The sequence below is a fragment of the Haliotis cracherodii genome, unplaced genomic scaffold (assembly GCF_022045235.1).
Source record: "Haliotis cracherodii isolate W230 unplaced genomic scaffold, xgHalCrac1.p SCAF_3, whole genome shotgun sequence".
Classification (NCBI taxonomy): domain Eukaryota; kingdom Metazoa; phylum Mollusca; class Gastropoda; order Lepetellida; family Haliotidae; genus Haliotis; species Haliotis cracherodii.
In genome coordinates, this window is record NW_027266286.1 from 44,689,985 (window position 1) to 44,710,093 (window position 20,109).

The window sequence follows — 20,109 nt, forward strand, 5'->3', positions numbered from 1 at the left end:
AATTTGAATATTGCTAACTGCAGCACGAAAATGACATGACAGACATTGCATGTCATCTCTAAGATGTTTTAAAACGCCTGATTCTATCATATTACTATAATAAGTCTGTCATGGCACAGAAAATTAACTTTTAGTAATAAATAATACCGTAATAATTTCTGCAATTCAGCACATGGGGGTATATTTCAGTATTTATTCGAAGGGACATGGGTTTTGTTTAGTGAATTCACAAACATATCGGTCAGGTTTAACAGGGGAATTCACATGCCGGAAATGTGTCTTTGATGCATCATCCCTTTGGGAAATCTGCTGATAGATATTGAACTGTCAGTTACAGGATGCCAAGGCATTTTATTGCCGACTCGGTGGAAATCTCCACACAGACATTGATTTGTTTATTATATCTCCACTTGACAGCCTTTAAAGTGCAGATGCAACACTTCTCTATCTTGAATTGAAAACTCATTAATTTGAGATATTTAATCATTTCTACATGTCCCTCGGCTTGGTGGCTATATATTTGAAACCATGACTAAAACGTTGGCCACAGTCGAATAGCAAGAGAATCCATTCTACTTTGCTTTTCATCTGGACTGACGGCGACCTTTTCATCGCCAGTGTATCAAAAGCGTGGTTCAATTAATGGTAATAAATAAAGTCAAATTACATCTAACTTCAAGTCAAACTCGTTTTATCGATTGGATTGCTTTCTGTGCAAGGAATTTGGATTGCCCTCCTACCATGAGTATTTGTATACTAGAGGCTGTAAGACCAAACACAATAAGACGAAAGTCTGGCTTTGATGACTGTCAATATTACTCAGACAGGCTTGTGATTTAATAAATTTTACATTCATTGGTACCGTTTACTCTTTTATTAAGTATTAACAGGAATAACAGTCTGGTAAAGCTAGAAACGGGTAGCCCATTGTCTAAGGTACCACTTTGTTGCTCAGAGTTGCGCCCCTTGCTTGTCAGGATCCGATTGCTTATACCAGACGATTTAATGGATCATTTGATCAGGTTCGGAGATTTGGTTGACAGCGTGTCGTTGTACCCCTGCGGCGTAGATAGCTGCTCATAGTATCAACCACTGGTTTGTGTTGTGGTACAGACTCATTTCTTTACAGGCCGCTGTCATGTAGCTTGATCATGGCTTGTGTGTGTGTGTTTGTGGGGGGGGGGGGGGGGGGCGGTCGGGTAGCCTAGTGGTTAAAGCGTTCGCTCGTCACGCTGAAGACATGGGTTCGATTTCCGACATGGGTACAATGTGTGAACCCATTCCTGGTGTTCCCCGCCGTGATATAGCTGGAATATTGCTAAAAGCGGCGTTGAACATCAAACACTCAGGATAAAAGAAGAATCGTCATTGAATATGAATTCGAATCCCGGTTCGTTATGTTTCTAGATTTGTCACCATACCCGTGCTCGTGGATGTCATCGAAGTGGTAAACGTCTGAGACCTGCATCAGTTCGGGCTTTCCTCCCACATTAAGTTGACACGCCACGATATACCTGGAATACTTTAAAAGCGGCGTTAATCCAAACTCACTAAATATGAAATAATTGTCATAAAATAAAAGATCAAATCTGAGTTTTCAAAAAAGATACATTGGTTTCGACAGGTTAAACAAACAGTAGGCTTTTTTGTACCGAGACACTTTGTGATGCACGTGCGACACTGACAAGAAGCCGCCCGAATCAACACCTGTATCAAGGACAAGCCACTCTAGTATATCATACTGCGCGATATTTTTCAAATAAATTTTGAAAGTAAATGACAAAAGCAGTCACCCTCAAGTATGTTTCATTCAGATCCTATCCCTAAGGATTTGCAACCACTTGCAATCATAATCTCTGTCGTGTTTTATCCTTACTCTTCGATCTCCTTGAATGCGTTTGAATTGGGGAGCTTTCTGAATGTCATAAAATGTGCTCTCATCCTCCAGCAGCCCAGCCCCTGAGGTAGGTTCTTCAAAATGTTCGTGGACGCTCATCCCATGCCATGTTTGGTGGGAGTGGATACAAAGCGTGTGTGGCGTGAATGCTTATTTCGAAGTCCCTGTGATGTAGCTGGAATATCATTCTGATCTGATCTTTCGGGATGGTTCAAACGTTGGCCGTTGGGTTCGATTTCCAATATGGTTTCAATGAGTGAAGCCCATATTTGGTGTCCCTCTGCCGTGATATGGCTTAAGTGTTGCTAAAATGGCGTAAGGCATACTCACCACTAAGGGACCCACCATCTAGTATCATAGGGGGAAGAGGCCTCGGATTTTTTACAAAGGAAATTTTTTCGGCCACCGCTTCAAAACACGTGTTTTTTTGTGAAAGAAGCAGCCGAACCTTTACTTTTTACGACATACAGTATATCCAGCCATGTTTGGCGGGGGTGGAATACAAAGAGTGTGTGGCGTGAATGCTTATTTAGAAATGTCCCTGTGATGTAGCTGGAATATCATTCTGATCTGATCTTTCGGGGTGGTTCAAACGTTGGCCGTAATGCCATAGTCCCGGGTTCGATTTCCAATATGGTTTCAATGAGTGAAGCCCATTTTTGGTGTCCATCTGCCGTGATATGGCGTAAGGGACCAGTAAGGGACCCACCATCTAGTATCACAGGGGGAAGAGGCCTTGGATTTTTTACAAAGGAATTTTTTTCGGCCACCGCTTCAAAACACGCGGTTTTTTTGTGTGAAAGAAGCAGTAGAACCGTTACTTTTTTACGACATACAGTATATCCAGCGATATGTGGTAAAACCTAAGGACATGTTTGTTTTTTGTCTGGGTCGCTCCCTATACGATACGTTGTGCTAATAGACCCGTGAAGATCCGGGGTAGAATAGGTCTTCAGAAACCAATGCTTGCCATAAAAAGCGACTTTGTGTGTCGTAAAAGGCGACTAACGGGATCGGGTGGTCAGACTCACTGACTTGGTTGAAGCATGTCATCGATCCCAATTGCGTGGATCGAAGCCCATGATGTCAATCACTGGCTTGTCAAGTCCAGACTTGAATATTTACACACTGCCGTCATATGGCTGGAATATTGCGGCGTTAAACAACAAACAAACAAACATTGTACTAATACATGTGGTACTACATTTGCATAGAAAGGTAATTATTGCTTTGCTTTATGTATCCATCAATTAATTCACAATCCCCCTTGTGTATATTGATTCGGTGGAAGTCGCAGTCAAATTGAACTGAATCATATCAATCGCTTTCATAATACCATCATACGTGTTTATGCTCTAGAGAGTCTTCCAAATGCTGCGCGATCATTTTCACTGTTCACATGGTGAGATTACGTTAATACACGTAAAACTACATTTGCATAGAAAGGTAATTATTGTTCCTCTTTCTGTATCCATCTATAAACTCACCCTCCTGCTTGTGTGTATTGATTCGGTTGAAGTCGCAGTCCAGATTGTAATTCTATTGAATCATATCAACCGCTTTCATGATACAATCATGTGTGTTTAAGCTCCAGAGGATCTTCCAATTGCCGTGCGATCACCTCTTGCATGTTGTTGTAATACAAACTCATATATTATAGACAGAATTCACTCCTTTGTCCTGGGTATGTCATGGATATGAGTGCGTGCATCGATGTCCCGTCTGCATATTCTCGTCAGCGCAACATGGTGCGGTAGACATATTGTCGCATCAGCCACTTCGACATCGACACCTGGTTAAGACACATGTTATTGCTTCTGCGTAAGAATCCCATCTTTTGTAACACAACACGGTGCAATAACGACTGCAGAACGTACAGTCCGTGGTTAATGTCGCCTATCGATCAACTCTGTACACGTTTCTTATCCGATGTACATCGCCGAGCGATCGGACCCTTGCGTAACGAAAAATCGACACGGCAGACCTTTCTCCTAACAGCTTGGTGATGTTGGCCTCGGTGCCACAGAGGCTCTGATTTATTGAGAGGCTCAAATCAACTTGTAATAGAGTTTCTTCCCAAAAGTTTAAATTTGTCCTTTCCGGGTGATGATTGCTACAGCGCATGCGCAGAAACGAGAGACTAGTAACCTTCTTTTTCTTGTGTGCCTTGATCAATGATGACTTTGTGAGGATTCTGACCTTTGATGACTCGGATATTCTTACTCATTACTCCTTCAGCCAGAGCAGGTAAGTGCTTTTTCGACTTATAGATGTTATATGTCCCGTTATTCTGTGTATAGCTTAACCAGTGAGTCTTTGTGTGACTCTCTGGTTCAACTTTCAAAGACGCTTTCCAATCATATGACAAATCTGTTTGTACTGTAACATTTATGCACATCTTGAATATCACAGGCGAAGAGTATATAATATGCCCTGTGACAAATGCTCACGTATCCGCTACGAAACAACGCTATACCATATAGCAATATTCACGGCGGGGGACACCAGAAACGGGCTTCACACATTGTACCCATGTCGGGAATCGAACCCGGGTCTTCGGCGTGACGATCGAACGCTTTAACCACTAGTCTACCCGACCGCCCCGACTCCGGGGTAGAATGAGCCCCCAACTTATGCTGGCCCTAAGAGGAGACTCAGTGGATCGGGTGGTCAGGCGCTGTGACTTGGTTGATGACGTGACAGTATGGATCGTTGTTCGCAATATCAATCACTGGATTGTCTGGTCCAGGCTCGATTATATACAGGCCCCGTTATATAGCTGGAATATTGCTGAGCGCGGCGTTAAACAACAAACATACATTCAGATCCGGAAAAAGTAGGGTTTCACTGTACATGTGAATGATTTCAGAGAATGATTTCATCATGTGTGATACTGTTTCCTGAAAATATTTCGATTTTTTTTTTAAATAGGGAGAGGGTGGCCAAGTGGTTAAAGCGTCGGTTCGTCACCCAGTCAAACCCTGGTTCGATTCCTGCATGGGCACCATTCCCAAAATGGTCACAATGCGTATGACCAATTTCTGGTACCCAACGCTGTGATAAAACCAAACTTATTCACCAATAAATGTTTCTTCAATGTCACGTTTTGTCAACCGACTTACCATCACGAATATATTACATGTCCGTCACAACAATGAGATACGTGATGCAGTGTTTAAAAGTATCATGTCTTGCTGACATGGAAGAATCCAGATATCGATCCCTACCTACGAAGGTTCTTTTGAATTTACAACCATTACGCAAATGTCATGATGTTAATTACCGTGTTTGCATTGCTCGTCGTCGTTCGCTAATCATGTATGATAAACAATATGTTACATTAGAGAGTCGTCAGTGACGTCGGGGGAACGTTTCTGCTGACTTTGCTGTTGCTGACGTAAGACGTATTGTAGTTGTCAGATGTAAATCTTACATATTGATGATTTAATAAATGTTTCATTAGGGAAGGTATGCAGTATGCTTGAGCACAATGTTGCAATGTGAACAATAGTATATTGATCCCGAGGGTAATCTGGCATATGGTGTGTCCTCGGTTTTAATAACATAAAGAAAATCTATAAGAAACTCGTATATGCTTATCGGTTATCTTAAATCGAAGGGCACTGATGACCCACAGCGATGTGCTATGCACAGTTGCGCCCCTTAAGTGTGCCAGAATCTACTATTGTAGGTTCGAATCCCAGATTCGACACGTTATTATTCTCAGCTGTCAGCACCATATCCGCGCTCTTGCGTTTCAACAAACTGGTATACATGCATCGGGCTTTCTTTACAAATTGAACACCAAGAGGACAAGCTTTTTAAGGAGTTAACTACTGTTTAAGGAAGAATATGTAAATCACTTACTCCCTTAAGTTGAATATTTGGTCGTCGGAAACTCGGAATCGCTGCTTTGTTTTTGTGTTGCTTATACCGTGGTGTGTTTTGGGTGAACGTATTTTGCTCACATTACCCTCTTGAACTCTTGAATGAGTACGCATGGCTTTTAGCAGCAATCCAACAATGTCATTTGGGTAACACCACACACGGGTTTTACACATTGTCCCCATTTACATGGGGAATCGAACCCGGGCTCTCGTAATGACCAACGAACGCCTTAATCACAAGGCTACCTCACTGCCACAGGTCACGAGACCCCACCCCACCCCCTTCCCTAACACAAATTAACAAAAAGGAACAACACGAGACCTTGGAATAAGATTACGTCAGAAATATGTCATTTATAACATTAAAAAAACTTTATTCGTACATTTTAGCCAACTGATTCCTGATTCATATTTCGAGATCTGTACAACTTACTGACAGAATATATACTACTCAAAATAAGTTGAAGAACACCCGTTTTTCATACGACTGTAGTTAATCTGTCCTGGCTGGTGGGCGGGCCGTCGGGTAGCCTAGTGGTTAAAGCGTTCGCTCGTCACGCCGAAGACCCGGGTTGGATTCCCGACATGGGTACAATGTGTGAAGCCCATTTCTGGTGTCCCCCGCCGCGATATTGCTGGAATATTGCTAAAGGCGGCGTGGCTGGTTGGCATTGCAACACGCTGCTTTCAAATTGCGGTTGTTCTTTAACTTGTTTTGAGTACTATAAATATTGATTATGGCACCTCGTTTATACTTGTCACGCATCACCGTGAGTAGGGTTCTCGAGGATGGTTAAGGAGGGGCTTGATTAGATAAAGGCCACTGTTTGGCAGTTGCTGGAAATGCGTCTGGGACGGAATCATAGATCTTCAGACAGATGAACCTGACCATAATATTTACTCGGGCCTTCGTTGCCATTCATATCCTGATGGATGTTTTAATAGTCGGTCTGAATCAGTGTAGACGTGAGTAGTGTCAGGTAGCGTTCTCCGCTACAGACGCCGTATGTAGGTATTACCTCGATGCTTGTCGCGGTTTTTTCAACTCGATGGACACTATTCTCAGGTGTCGGTTTCCTGATGGCGTAAACACCGAAGACCTTTTGTAGTAGGCTGCAATGGACGTACAGTCGATGTTTGATAGAAACTCTATATTTTCTTTGCTCTGTTTCCTATTGCTTTTAATATGGTTGGATAACAGTGACTACGACACAAAACGGTTTGTTTGTTGTTTTATTGCTGACAGCCGCACTCAGCAATATTCCAGCCATATGACGGCGGTCTGTAAATAATCGAGTCTGGACCAGACAATCCAGTGATTAATATCATGAGCATCGATCCACGCAATTGGAATCGATGACATGCATCAACCAAGTCAGCGAGCCTGACCACCCGATCCCGTTAGTCGCCTTTTACGACAAGTATAGTCGCCTTTTACGGCAAGCATGGGTTGCTGAAGACCTATTCTACCCCGGAATCTTCAGGGGTCACGATGTATCAGCTACCCCCTGGGGCTACCATGGTGAGACAGTATTCAATATTCCGAAACGCGAGATCGGTGGTACTGTTGCGAATCCCATAACACAAGACCTTATTACAAAATGACCTTCTCTGCTCTGTAGCAGACGCAGGAAGACGCATCCAGAGATATGGCAACCTGTCTGAACACTGCTGAACATTGACGTTGAATGTTTCTACTGCAGACATTTGTATTAGGTTCTATAAAACACTGGATATTTCAGTTGCAGACATTTGTATTAGGTTCGATTTAACATCAGCGACTGCTAACGTTTGAAGGAACTTCGATCATACTGCTGTGTATCAACTTAGGTCGTATAAAGTCCAACTGTTCATGGATTATTACGCTGGTATAACTTGGTGTCTGTTGGCATTAGTGGCCCAGTCGTCTAAGGCGCCGCGATTCGCTGTGCAGAGTTGCGTCCCTTGGGCACGCCAGAAACCTATGATTGTGGGCTCGAATCACTGTTCGCCCCAATTATGTTATGCTCGTGGGTTTCACCGAAGTGGTAAACATCTGAGACCTGCCTCACTTCGGGCTTTCCTCCCATATTCAGCTGACACGCTGTGATATAACTGAAATACTGTTAAAAGCGACGTTAAACCCAACTCACTCACTCACTCACTGTAGGCATTAAGAGCGCACATAGCCCTGTGGCCCAAGGCGCCGTAACTCGGTGTGCACCGTTGCGTCCCTTTGCCACTCCACGATATGCTGATCGTGGGTTCGAATCTAATATACGTCCCCGATGTGACATTTGGTATACTACAAAGAGCTGGATTTGCGAAATATCCGGGTTAGAATTGATTTCAGCAACCCATGATTGTTGTAAGAGGCACCGGAACCGGGTGGTCAGGCTTGGTGATTTAGTTGATGCATGTCATCGAATCTCAATTGTGTAGATCGATGATCATGATGTCAATCACTGGATATTTAGAGACCGGCATATAGCCGGGATTTTTGCGGTGTCAAACAAAAACAACAAACTCTTGGTTGAGACAGAATGTTTTTCGCTCATTGGTTTAAGACATTCCATTTTTCTGTGAAAAAAAGTTATGAAAAATCTTTAGTGAAACCTGATGGGAAATAAGTTTTTCCGGTATTTTCTGGAGCAGTTTTATTTTAAAAATAAATCCAAGACCACACCACCCGTCAGAACATCAGCTGGGCTGGTCTTAAAGACAGTATGTCAGTTCTGTTAAACTAAAAACGTCAAAGAATAGTTATCTCGATTATCCACCAATGAATACTTCACTAGGGGCAGAAGGCGAAAATGATGAAAATAATACAAATGGGTCATTGAAAATGTTTTTTCATCAGGTGTTTGCGAAAGGATAAGCATGTCTTTGATTTGATTTGATTTGATTTGATTTGATTCGACAATTTGGTGAAGGTGAGTTTTGTTGTTGCCAAACTCTGCACCCAGCAATAATCTTGGTCATTAATCTTGGTTCTAGTATTCCAGGACGTTTACAAGCCATAAGTTGTCACATACATTTATGAGAGGGACTAATGTGCCTCTCGTCGTTAAGCCCTATGCCGTTTCTGTAAATATACACACATTGAGTGTATACATGTAGTTTAAACAATACGGTATGTGATTCGTTTATGCCATGCTATTTTGACAAACAGGATTTTGCCGACTGTAGGGTTAATATTTTCATCGATCATCACATTCAATATCAAACTCCTGGTTATTAAGGTAACAAGTGAGAAATATGAAAATCGTTTGTCGTAAATACTATGCACACTTTAGTTTTCTCTGGCAGCCTCTGCGGTGTGAATGTGTCGTGATGGCGTGGGTATGAGTACTTTTAATATTAATTAATTAATGTTTAATATCATGCTTTGATTACAAGTTTCTCAGGGCCTTTCATTAACCTTGAGGTTCAGATTTGCTGAATCATTCGTTTTAGTGCATGTATTTCGTTTAAGTTAATGGACATCGGGTATTTCTAGGAGATAGTTTATAGTTATTTGAACAAAGTTTCAACGCCGTCGTTTTGCATAGACGTGTTTGCTTCTACCATGAACTTCTAAAATGACTTCTGTTCATATCGGCGTCACCCTCACTCAATCCATCATCCCATGGGGAGTCCGGGATTAATTTGGTCCTCAGTAATCTATGCTTGTATGAGTAAAATAACTCTTGCCATTGTCCTCCGACGGCGTGGGACATTGCTCACAATATCAACCACTGATTTGTCTGGTCTCCACTCGATTTGACCAGTGAAGATCCGGGTTAGGATAGGTCCGCAACCCATGCTTGTTAAGACGCGACTAATGGGATCGGATGGTCAGGTTCGCTGACATTTTTTATGCATGTTATCGTATCTCAATTGCATTGATCGATGCGCATGATGTTAATCACTGGGTTGTCTGGTCCAGACTCGATTATTTACAGACCGCCGTCATTTTCCGGAAATGTTCCTGAGTGCGGCGTTAAACATCAAGCACACTCGATTTTTTACAAGCCTCATATTTTTCTTTAATATGTCATCAATGTAAACCACTTACTCTCTTGCAATTGCCATCTAAATTAATCCTCTCAACAAAAGGGAAACTGTTACGATGAAATTACTGTATGTGTCAATATTTAGTTATATTTACAATTGTATAACATGATGTTGAACAATGAAGACATGTGTTCACAATACTTGCTGCCATGATTCCATGCACGTTGAACCCGATATCGCCCGAGTCAACTAAAACGAGATTGTCTCGATGCCTTATCTAGATCCTGCTGACTGTGTGTGCTGACATTGTACCCAGACGGCGTAGGCTGCCTACGATTGGCCTTGTCCAGACTTGGCCAAAACAAAACCTTCAAATTGGTTTGACAAATGCGAATTTGTATTATATGTTGTTGTTTAAACTTGACGTAGTATTTATAATTTGCTAAATTATTACATCGCTCCTAATCGTGGATCATTGCGAAACAACTATTTGGTCAATTGCCTTCCTGAATTGCCTTGCAAAGAGTCGATGTAAACAGGCCGCCGTGATATAGATGTAATATTGCTGACTTCGGCGTAACACAATTTTCACTCATTCGACCATTATATGATTCAAGAATGTTTGATTGTGATTGGTTAAAATGAGATACCAATTGCTTACCTCTTATTTTAATTTGAAATTAAAAATAAGAGGTATCGATCGATTAGCAGTGAGACAACATCAAAACGTTTCAAAACACAGTAGGTTTAACTCTTTGGTCGCCTCAGGGTTTAAGCAATCGTCAGACGCGAGTTCGTATTCTCATAAAGAGGAAAATATTCTGTTTGTGGTATGTATATAATATAATAAGGTGCTGAACCAGAATCCTCACATAACATAAGGGAATTTGTAGCCTGAATTAAACATATTTTCACAACAATAAAAACAAAATCATTTGAATTACCATCCTCAAAGGTTCATCCATTTATTCTATCGTGTAAAACAACATGATAACCCAAGGCGATCTGTAAACTGCAGCTCTACAAACAGTCCGTTTCCAGTGTGAGGACACCTATATCATTACCTCGGGAAAGAATTACTGTCTTTTCATGTCTGGAATATTGATTTGGCAGTGTTGTCGATGGTCTTTGGAGATCACCTCAAGAAGGGCGACGCTTTATACACCGCTATACCCCGTCTGGCTTTGCCTCACGCCGGTGACACGTGTAACGATCTCCGCTAACAGATAATTGTGTTTTGAATATAATTAATGATGTCTATTTGAGAGGCTTCTCAAAGGATCACTGAAGGGAAAGACGTCATTAGCATAGAAACGGCTGTCATTTGAGGAATAAACAATGAAAGCCTAAAGATGTTGGAAGCATTGATGATAAAAACTATCATTTACAGAACGTCATATTCAAGGAAGGGCAATAATAGCGTGTGATAAAAGTGTACTTAGAAACGTGGAATCAAGAGAGAGAGACTCAATTAGTTGCTTGAAAGCTGGAAGGAAGATGTACAAAGTAGCAGATCCAAAACTTCAAAGATTCCATCTTCAGAATGGCCTCTATTAGGCACCGCCTGCCTATAGCTTGTCACTACGGAACCTTTACAAACCAGCAGTTAATTGCAAATGATGGTTATTACAAAACTGTTCTACGGTTAAAGCAAGAGCGTGTTTCAAACCGTGACTTAAAGCAAACTAATCTTTGTTTAAGCCAGGACTCACTGATCGTTGGTTCCAATCGTCAAAGAACTGCATTAAGCTGACACGTTTGCTGTGAGGCTCTGTGATTGGTGTACTGTAAATCTGTCGGTAGACGTGTTGCTGTTCTTTTTCTACACAACCAGCAAAACACACACCCTGCGCTCCGTAAATCTCAAGATGGAACTTGTTGTTACCCTGTCTGGCGCTCGGCATTAAGGGGCTAAAACAAGGACTGGTCGGCTCGGAGTCAGTATACTGTGTCTGAGTGGGGTATTCATGTTAAACTGCGGCATGGTATCTCAGTGTGCTAGCACTATACATCGGCATCAGTCCGGACTAGTACAAGCAGCCACACAAACACACACAAGTACATGCACATCGCTATATAAGTGCAATAATCTTGGACGCGACGTTAAACCCCATTTCACCTCACCTCACCGTAAATCTCATCTTCCCGAGGACTTTATAAGTCCAGTTTCCACCCTTGTTGAACTTTTTTTTAATTTCGTGGCTCGATCGTAGCGCCACCGGTGACTAATACGAGTTATGCCCCTTCTATGTTCCTCCTCCAATCAGATTCTACCTCTCATATCACTTGCTTTAAACGAAATGGGGGCGCCTCTTCAAGACGATCTGATCGACAATCATGAGATCTATATTGTAATAAAACGGGTCGTACTTTGCGAAGTGCATCAAATCACTTGATCACCTTGATGAAAAGCGTGAAAATATTTGGAAAATAGCTGTCGACGCCCAGTTGACGGGCCTTGCAAATCCCGCAGTCGACCGAAATCTGCATGTTGAAATCAATGTTGTTTACGAACCGGATGTCTAGTTCGTTACGCGATTTTGATTAGACGATGCATAGACTCGTTAGTCCAGCCAAAACATCACTCCAGAAATCCAGCCTAGTTCGGCGAGGGTGGAAACTGGACTTTATAGTCAGTTAACTCCCTTGCCTCGGAAAAATGATGTAATCTCTGATATCAAATAAATGTCAATAAAGATTTGATGGTTGCAATATGATGGTTACAATCGGTTTGTGGTTCCCGTTGCTCATGCTGTCAACCACTAGTTCAACGCCACCTGGAATATTGTTGCCTGCGGCGTTCATTATATCAACTGCCACAAACGCATTTACACAGCACATGTGTCATTCCATGCCACATCATGTTCTTGCCGTTGTCTACATGATTTCACCGAAAACCGCCAAGTGCGCAAAGTTCGTGCAACATGACGGCCGATTCTAAGAAAAAACGTTTTTTTATCGACCATAGAATTTTTTTATATCGAGCAACATTTATGTTCGGTTCACAATTGCTGCTGGATTGTGTTATACTGTGATCGCCAAGAGAACAAATGAATCTGCTTTCCTCCCAATACAGAGATTCAGGTGAGCAAGTTATAATCATGACCACACACCAGCCGCAAACTTATATCATTTCCTGTGTTATGACTGAAAATTTATCTTCAACGAAATACGCCGACCCCAAATATTAACTGAAATCCGCATACATGTACTTCATAGCCTACATTGTGGATTCACGTTCCAGCTTCTACCGTAACACTGACATGCATACAGACACGGCCTTAATCTTCAGCACTGGTCTTCAAGCCAGATTAAGATCATCTCAAACGGACCAACGAACACAACGAGTTTATCTCATTTTCCCTGGACTAACGGAAGTGAATGAAACAGAGGTGTTTTGTCAACTATTTTCGTGTGGGTTCAAATCGATACACGTCGAACAGTTACTTCTCCAATTCTGCCTCAATGAGCCTCCGGGGAGGCAACGGGAATTCTTTCCTTCCTGAGTAGCTAAAAAACACAGTAACAGGAAGTGCAGTATGTTTCTTATAGCTTGCAAAAAACAGTTCTAACTGTGGTTAACGGATGGATATTTGGAAGTAGAAGAAAAGGGTTCACCGTTGCAATATATCTCCTTGACACTTTCCTTATGGTGTATGTGTATGTAAAATTCACGTTCCTCAATGGGAACAGAGCCACCTGTTCTGTCATACACGTATATTGTCCAAACATGGGCCATAACTGAGGGAGATGTAGTCCACCCGTTTCTGTCAGTACACAGACTCATTAATGTAGTCAGTGACACTATTTTGTTTCTTATCTCGTCTTTCAAAAAGTTGTCGAAGTTTTGAACTTTGTTGAGATGATGCATACGAAGTATACATTTAAAAATACGTGTAATGTATAATCAGCGAAAGTGAGGATTCAAGGGCGAGATGAAGGTGATGAGGCGCCTGTAACGGCGGGTCCACAAAGCCTCATGGATCCCCGACTATCCCGGGCCTATCCCGGGGATCAGCCCGTTTGATGTTTTTGTGATTCGTGACCTTTGATCATCATTCATAAATCGATCATGTCATTACGACTGTAGAGCAACGTTGTCACACCTATATGATCATATCCCCAGTTTTCCTTTTGAGTTGTAGTTTACTTGATTCGTAATGGCCTCCCCCTCATCTTTCCTTCCATCTACTATCTCTCTTCCCTCTCCCACCTCTCCCCATCTTTCCTTCCGCTACCATATCTCTTCCCTCTCCCACCTCTCCCCATCTTTCCTTCCTCTACCATATCTCTTCCCTCTCCCACCTCTCCCCATCTTTCCTTCCTCTACCATATCTCTTCCCTCTCCCACCTCTCCCCATCTTTCCTTCCTCTACCATATCTCTTCCCTCTCCCACCTCTCCCATCTTTCCTTCCTCTACCATAATCTCTTCCCTCTCCCATCTCTTCCCATCTTTGCTTCCTCTACCATATCTCTTCCCTCTCCCACCTCTCCCCATCTTTCCTTCCTCTACCATATCTCTTCCCTCTCCCACCTCTCCCATCTTTCCTTCCTCTACCATATCTCTTCCCTCTCCCACCTCTCCCATCTTTCCTTCCTCTACCATATCTCTTCCCTCTCCCACCTCTCCCCATCTTTCCTTCCATCTATCATATCTCTTCCCTCTCCACCTCTCCCCATCTTTCCTTCCTCTACCATATATTTTCCCTCTCCCACCTCTCCCCATCTTTCCTTCCTCTACCATATCTCTTCCCTCTCCCACCTCTCCCCACCTTTCCTTCCGCTACCATATCTCTTCCCTCTCCCACCTCTCCCATCTTTCCTTCCATCTATCATATCTCTTCCCTCTCCACCTCTCCCCATCTTTCCTTCCTCTACCATATATTTTCCCTCTCCCACCTCTCCCCATCTTTCCTTCCTCTACCATATCTCTCCCCTCTCCCTCCTCTTCCCATCTTTCTCTCTACCATCTCTCTCTCTCATTTCTCTCATTTCTCTCTCTCTCTCTCGCCCACTCTCATCTCCTTTCTCCCTAACTCATATTAAAGGGTAACGGTTATTTCTTCATCTTTCAGCTTCCATGTTGAACTTCCTGGGGTAAAGACTACTCTTGATGAATACACCCTCTGACATTAGCATCACATGAACTATATATCATGCTCATTGTAGATCTCCCGCTCAATTTACAACAGATCGATAGTTTGATTTCCTGGGCACATAATATGTCGGAATGGAATGGATTCATATCAAAACATTTTTATTCCACGGGCTAGTAATTTAATTAAAAAAACACGGTTTTACACTTTATAACACTCTTTTCTCGGCTACACACATGCTACCATAAATATTGGATGAAATGTTATAAATCGGGTTAAGTACGGAATATATTTTCAGTCTGTTTAACATGAAAATAAATGACATTCACAGAAGAGGAAACGTGACGTTAATGCCCCAACGGCCAATACATGAATGCATTTCCCCTTTGAAAAAAAATCATCGATAAAGTATAACTATTAACTCGTTTTCCTCTCAGTTACTTAGACGGTGTTATTTGCGTTACTGTTTCAGATGATTGGTGTAAATAGATTTCTCATACTTGCGGGTTTTTTCTAAATTATAAAGCGGTAAATTATATTTATGAATTTCACCATTACAATGAACAGATGCAAAGTTCGATAAAACATGGTGGCGAGGAGATTTAGTAATATTGTAGGCGAGGTGAAGGTACGTTTAGAACACCTAGACAGCTGCTGCCTCAGACACATAATAAAAGTCGGCTGGCTTTGAACTGCATGGTTTAAAAAGTACTGGCATAAGCACTGATGCAACCACTGGCACATGCAGTGATCCAAGCATTGGCACAAGCACTGACCCAAACACTGGCACAAGCACTTACCCAAGCACTGGCTGAAGCGCTGATCCAAGCACTGACCTAAGCACTCGCACAAGCACTGATCCGAGCACTTGCACCAAGACTGGTTCAAGCACTAGCACTGTTTCTAGCACTGGCACAGGCTCTGGTCAAAGATCTCATCAAAACCCTGATGATTGGCACTCTGCATGTTCTGCCTTTAAAGACTATTTTCTGGCTCTAATACATGTGAGTGTTCCCTTCCCCCACCAGACCCACCCCCCCACTCAGCCCCACCCCCCCCCCCCCACCCCCCACACCATTACCCCCCCCCCCACACACACACACACACACACACACCCCATACCACCCACCACATACCACCATCACCGTTCGGATCGATGCAGACCATGATGGTTCATTTTAAACTGTTAACTTTAAAGATGTTTCGATTGATTTTATAATCATGAATATTCTTTAGTTTTGCTCGGTTAGACAAGAATAAAACCCGAAAACATGCACATCAATTCACTGAGTGCTGTGTAGATATTTACGGAACTGGGGAAAGTTGTATTGATTTAACTATTCACATTACATTTTGATTGCAAAATCGAAGCCACAATTTATCGGGATTCATGCCGTATTCTGCTCGCTTGAAAAGCTCAAGCAGCACAGAAAACATGACTTTATTCCCCGTAGAGATATATACAGTTACCCGTAATCATTTTGTTGTTGAGTGCGCTCTGTCACATCCTCTTTAACACAGCTTATGACCAGTGGTGACTTAGGGTAAGAATATTGGTCCCCAGCAGCCTATGGAGGATCGGGATATCAGGATGTTTGGATAATTGCGTGTCATCGTACCCCGGCTCTTGGGACGTTCCTCTTGATATCAACCACTGGTTTATATGTGCAGATTTCATTTTTTCAGGCAGCTGTGAATGAGGTAGTTACAGTGTAACATCGCACTGCATTATTATATATCTCAACCATATAGCGAGTAAGGTCAGCTGTGGCATAGATGGGTTATTGCAAACAAAAATATATAAAACCTGTTCAGATGCTCAGGTCACTGTGTGTCGCTTACTATATTCATGTGAGTTTAACTTGGGTCAAACGCTTGCTCTTTCCAAACCCCGAAACAGTGAGTGAATATGGTTTTACGCCGCTTTTACCAATATTCCAGCAATATCACGGCGGGGACACCAGAAATGGGCTTCACACATTGTACCCATGTCGGGAATCGAACCCGGGTCTTCGGCGTGACGAACGAACGCTTTAACCACTAGGCTACCCGACCGCCCCCAACCCCGAAACAAATGTGGTGAATGAATGTGCTTTTACGCCACAATTTTCAATCTACCTTGGTGCAAATGTGACATAAACACTTCAAACGAAAATGTAATATACATTCAAAGTGGACTCTTCCGTATGAAATGGTATTGTATCTACATATATCTTGTCATGTCAAATCTTAGTTTGTGGGGATGCCAAGTGGTCCAAACGTTTACACGCCACCTTGAAAACACGGGTTTGATTCCCAAATTTGGTACAGCTTAAGAAGCCCATTATTTGCGTCCCCTGTCGCCATATACCGGGAGTAGTGACCAACGTGTAATACATACTCCTTAATAGACTTAAAACAGTCTAGTTGAACGCATATGGCGAGGGGCGGTCGGGGAGCCTGGTGGTTAAAGCGTTCGCTCGTCACGCCGAAGACCCGGGTTCGATTCCCGACATGGGTACAATGTGTAAAGCCCATTTCTGGTGTCCCCCGCCGTCATATTGCTGGAATATTGCTAAAAGCGGCGTAAAACCATACTCGCTCACTCACTCACTCACTCACCCACTCGCATATGACGAACGACCCCCGATTGCGCTCGTGAGCTTATTGTGAACTGGAGTCATGCAGAGGGCACGAGTGACACCGCAATTCGCTATACAGAGTTGCGTCCCTTGGGCAGGCCACAAACCTATGATTGCGGGTCGAACCCCGGTTCGCCCCGATGTTGTTTCAAGGTTTGTCAGCACCATACCCGTGCTCGATGATTTCGCCAAAGTGGTGAACGTCTGAGACCTGCATCACTTCGGGATTTCCTCTCACATGATTATGAAGTTGACACGTCGTTGTATAACTGGAATACTGTTCAAAACGGTTCAAACCCAACTCACCCACCCACTGATTCCGTGTATACTCGAACACAACTTCCCGGTTTCAATCTGGTACAAACAGAAACCGAGCTCAACCTTCTACGATGGTCAACAGTTGTTTGAAACCACTGAAACATGACCTCCTTGACCAACGGTACTGGTCACTTGGCAGTTCTAGCAAGCACCCTGTGACCTGCTCCAACCTTCTAATCCTGTTCTATTGGCAGACGGTACTTGATTAGACAAGACGTTCTTGGCGCTACACAACGTCTTCAAGTCGGCTCGTCTCCCACGGTGCCGAGAACAAAGAGCACCAGCCAAAGCCTGCCGGTGAAGCGACTGCAGAGTACAAAGGCCAGGGGACGTTTCCGTGTGTTGCTGCTGAACACTGCAGCCAGAGAATACACACTGAGATGGTTCGGTAATTCCGCATCACAATCATCACACGTTCAAATAATGATTGTGATGAGTAGTTTTGAACCATCATAGTGTAAACTCTTGGCGTTAAACTGCAACACACGGATGTCTCCCCTGGATAACGTGCACTGCTCTCGTCGTACTCCTCACTCCACCGACAATCTTTGACTTCTTCTTTGGCATCCTTATTACGATATGATTCCACGTTTTTACAAAATCAGGGGATATTGTTTCCTTGTTAAATGTAAATAAAATAATGCTCATTATTAACTGACCTCAAGAACAGCTTCAGTAAGTTGTAATATAATAACAAAGACAAATCTTTGACTGGTGTTCACAAACTCTTGTTGATAATAGGGGCACGGGTGGCCCAGTCGTCTAAGGCGCCGCGATTCGCTGTGCTGAGTTTCGTCCCTTGGGCATGCCAGACACCTATGATTGTAGGTGCGAATGCCGGTTCGCCCCCGATTATGTTTCTAGCTTTGTCAGCATCGTACCCGTGCTCGTGGGTTTCACCGAAGTGGTAAACGTCTGAGACCTGCATCACTTCGGGCTTTCCTCCCACATTAAGCTGACACGCCTTGATATAACTGGAATACTGTTAAAAGCGACGTTAAACCCAACTCACTCATTCACTAATTGATAATATGTTCCTGAGTCCATAACTAAACAAGGGTCCCATACCCCCTGATCATAAGAGATTCCGTAAATTCACCATGACAGTATGCACAGATCTGAGTGAGTGAGTATGGTTTTACGCCGCTTTTATCAATATTCCAGCAATATCACGCGGGGGACACCAGAAATGGGCTTCACACATATACCCATGTTGGGAATCGAACCTGGGTCTTCGGCGTGACTAGCGAACCCTTTAACCACTAGGCTACCCTGTCCGACTGCCCCCCACAGATCTCAATTTATGAGGATCGAAGAGCGCAGTACTTCGAAAATACCATGATATATTTCTCATATTCCTCATATGAAGAAGTCAACAGGAACTGTGTTCATATGTTCCATTCCTTACAGAAGCAAATCCTACTGAGCATATATTTAATGTATTCTATGTCCATTGCTAATGTTGAACTGTCGTGAATCTTACAGTGTATATTTATGAGACTTAGGAAGAACATATCACTATAACAATGTGCATACAAGACTAATGTATCTGATGTGGCTGTACCATGGGCAGAATAAACTACGATGATCACATAGTGGCGAGGGCCACGGGTTCCCCATACCAGTAGATGCAGTCACTGCAATGCGCAAGCTCCTCAAGGCGATAGTCCGTTCGCGGAGCTCTCTATACAATCGCTGCCACCAGTCAAAACTCCCCACAGTGATAGGTGGCCCCAACCATGCTTCAGAGTTGAACTCGCAACCGTTATGTCACAAAACAAGTGACGATAGTCGTGACGCCGAATACACTTACCGCTGCTAAATTATTTTCTTTGTTTGTCAATTTGAATTTCTATCTCATTAAAACTCTCATGTTATTGATATAGTAAGAATGTAAGGGAGAAGTTGGTTCATTTTCCATTAGTCTGCAATCTCGAACCAATCTGATTATACAAACAACAAAGTAAATTCATCTGGAAAACATGGTCAGTCGTAAACCTTTTCAAAATTCACTATGATAGCATTCCCAAAGACATAAACAAAAGTATGAACGTTACTACATTTGGGGTTGGAGGCCAAATTTCATGATTCTTGTAATGACCGCGCCCACACTGGTGGCAGCGATGTTATCGAGAGTGTAACGAAGGTGTCACGCGCTGGGACGGAGCTTGTGCAATGCGTTGTGCAGAATTATGTCCCTTATGCGTGTCCAGATCCTTTTTACTTGGGTTTGAATCCTCGATACATACCAGTGTTCGTGTTTTTTACAGACGTGATAAACGACTATGAGCTGCGTTCCTGTGTCCTCCAATAT

At 42.9% G+C, this 20,109-nt stretch overlaps 2 protein-coding genes across 2 annotated transcripts in view; one reads left to right on the top strand and one right to left on the bottom strand.

Moving 5' to 3' along the window:
- The first annotated feature begins 3,866 nt into the window (after positions 1 to 3,866).
- LOC139473564 (synaptotagmin-7-like) overlaps positions 3,867 to 20,109 on the top strand; it is a 422,936-nt gene continuing 406,693 nt past the window's right edge. The window contains exon 1 of the mRNA XM_071256214.1: positions 3,867 to 4,144. The gene's annotated coding sequence lies outside the window, so the exon portion shown is untranslated. The remainder of the gene's footprint in view (positions 4,145 to 20,109) is intronic.
- Positions 13,203 to 14,504, bottom strand: LOC139475458 (otolin-1-like). The gene is made up of 2 exons (XM_071258666.1): positions 14,044 to 14,504; positions 13,203 to 13,269 (listed from the first exon to the last, which is right to left on the bottom strand). Exons 1-2 carry the CDS (start codon positions 14,502 to 14,504, stop codon positions 13,203 to 13,205), a joined length of 528 nt encoding a protein of 175 aa, XP_071114767.1.

Bases quoted from the DNA above. Each gene is read 5' to 3' on its own strand.
- LOC139475458 (XM_071258666.1), bottom strand. From the start codon at position 14,504: ATGGTAGAGGAAGGAAAGATGGGGAGAGGTGGGAGAGGGAAAATATAT. The intron at 13,270-14,043 runs GTAGAGGAAGGA...TGTGTTTTTTAG, and splicing joins TGGGAGAGGGAAGAGATATG to CTACTCAGGAAGGAAAGAAT.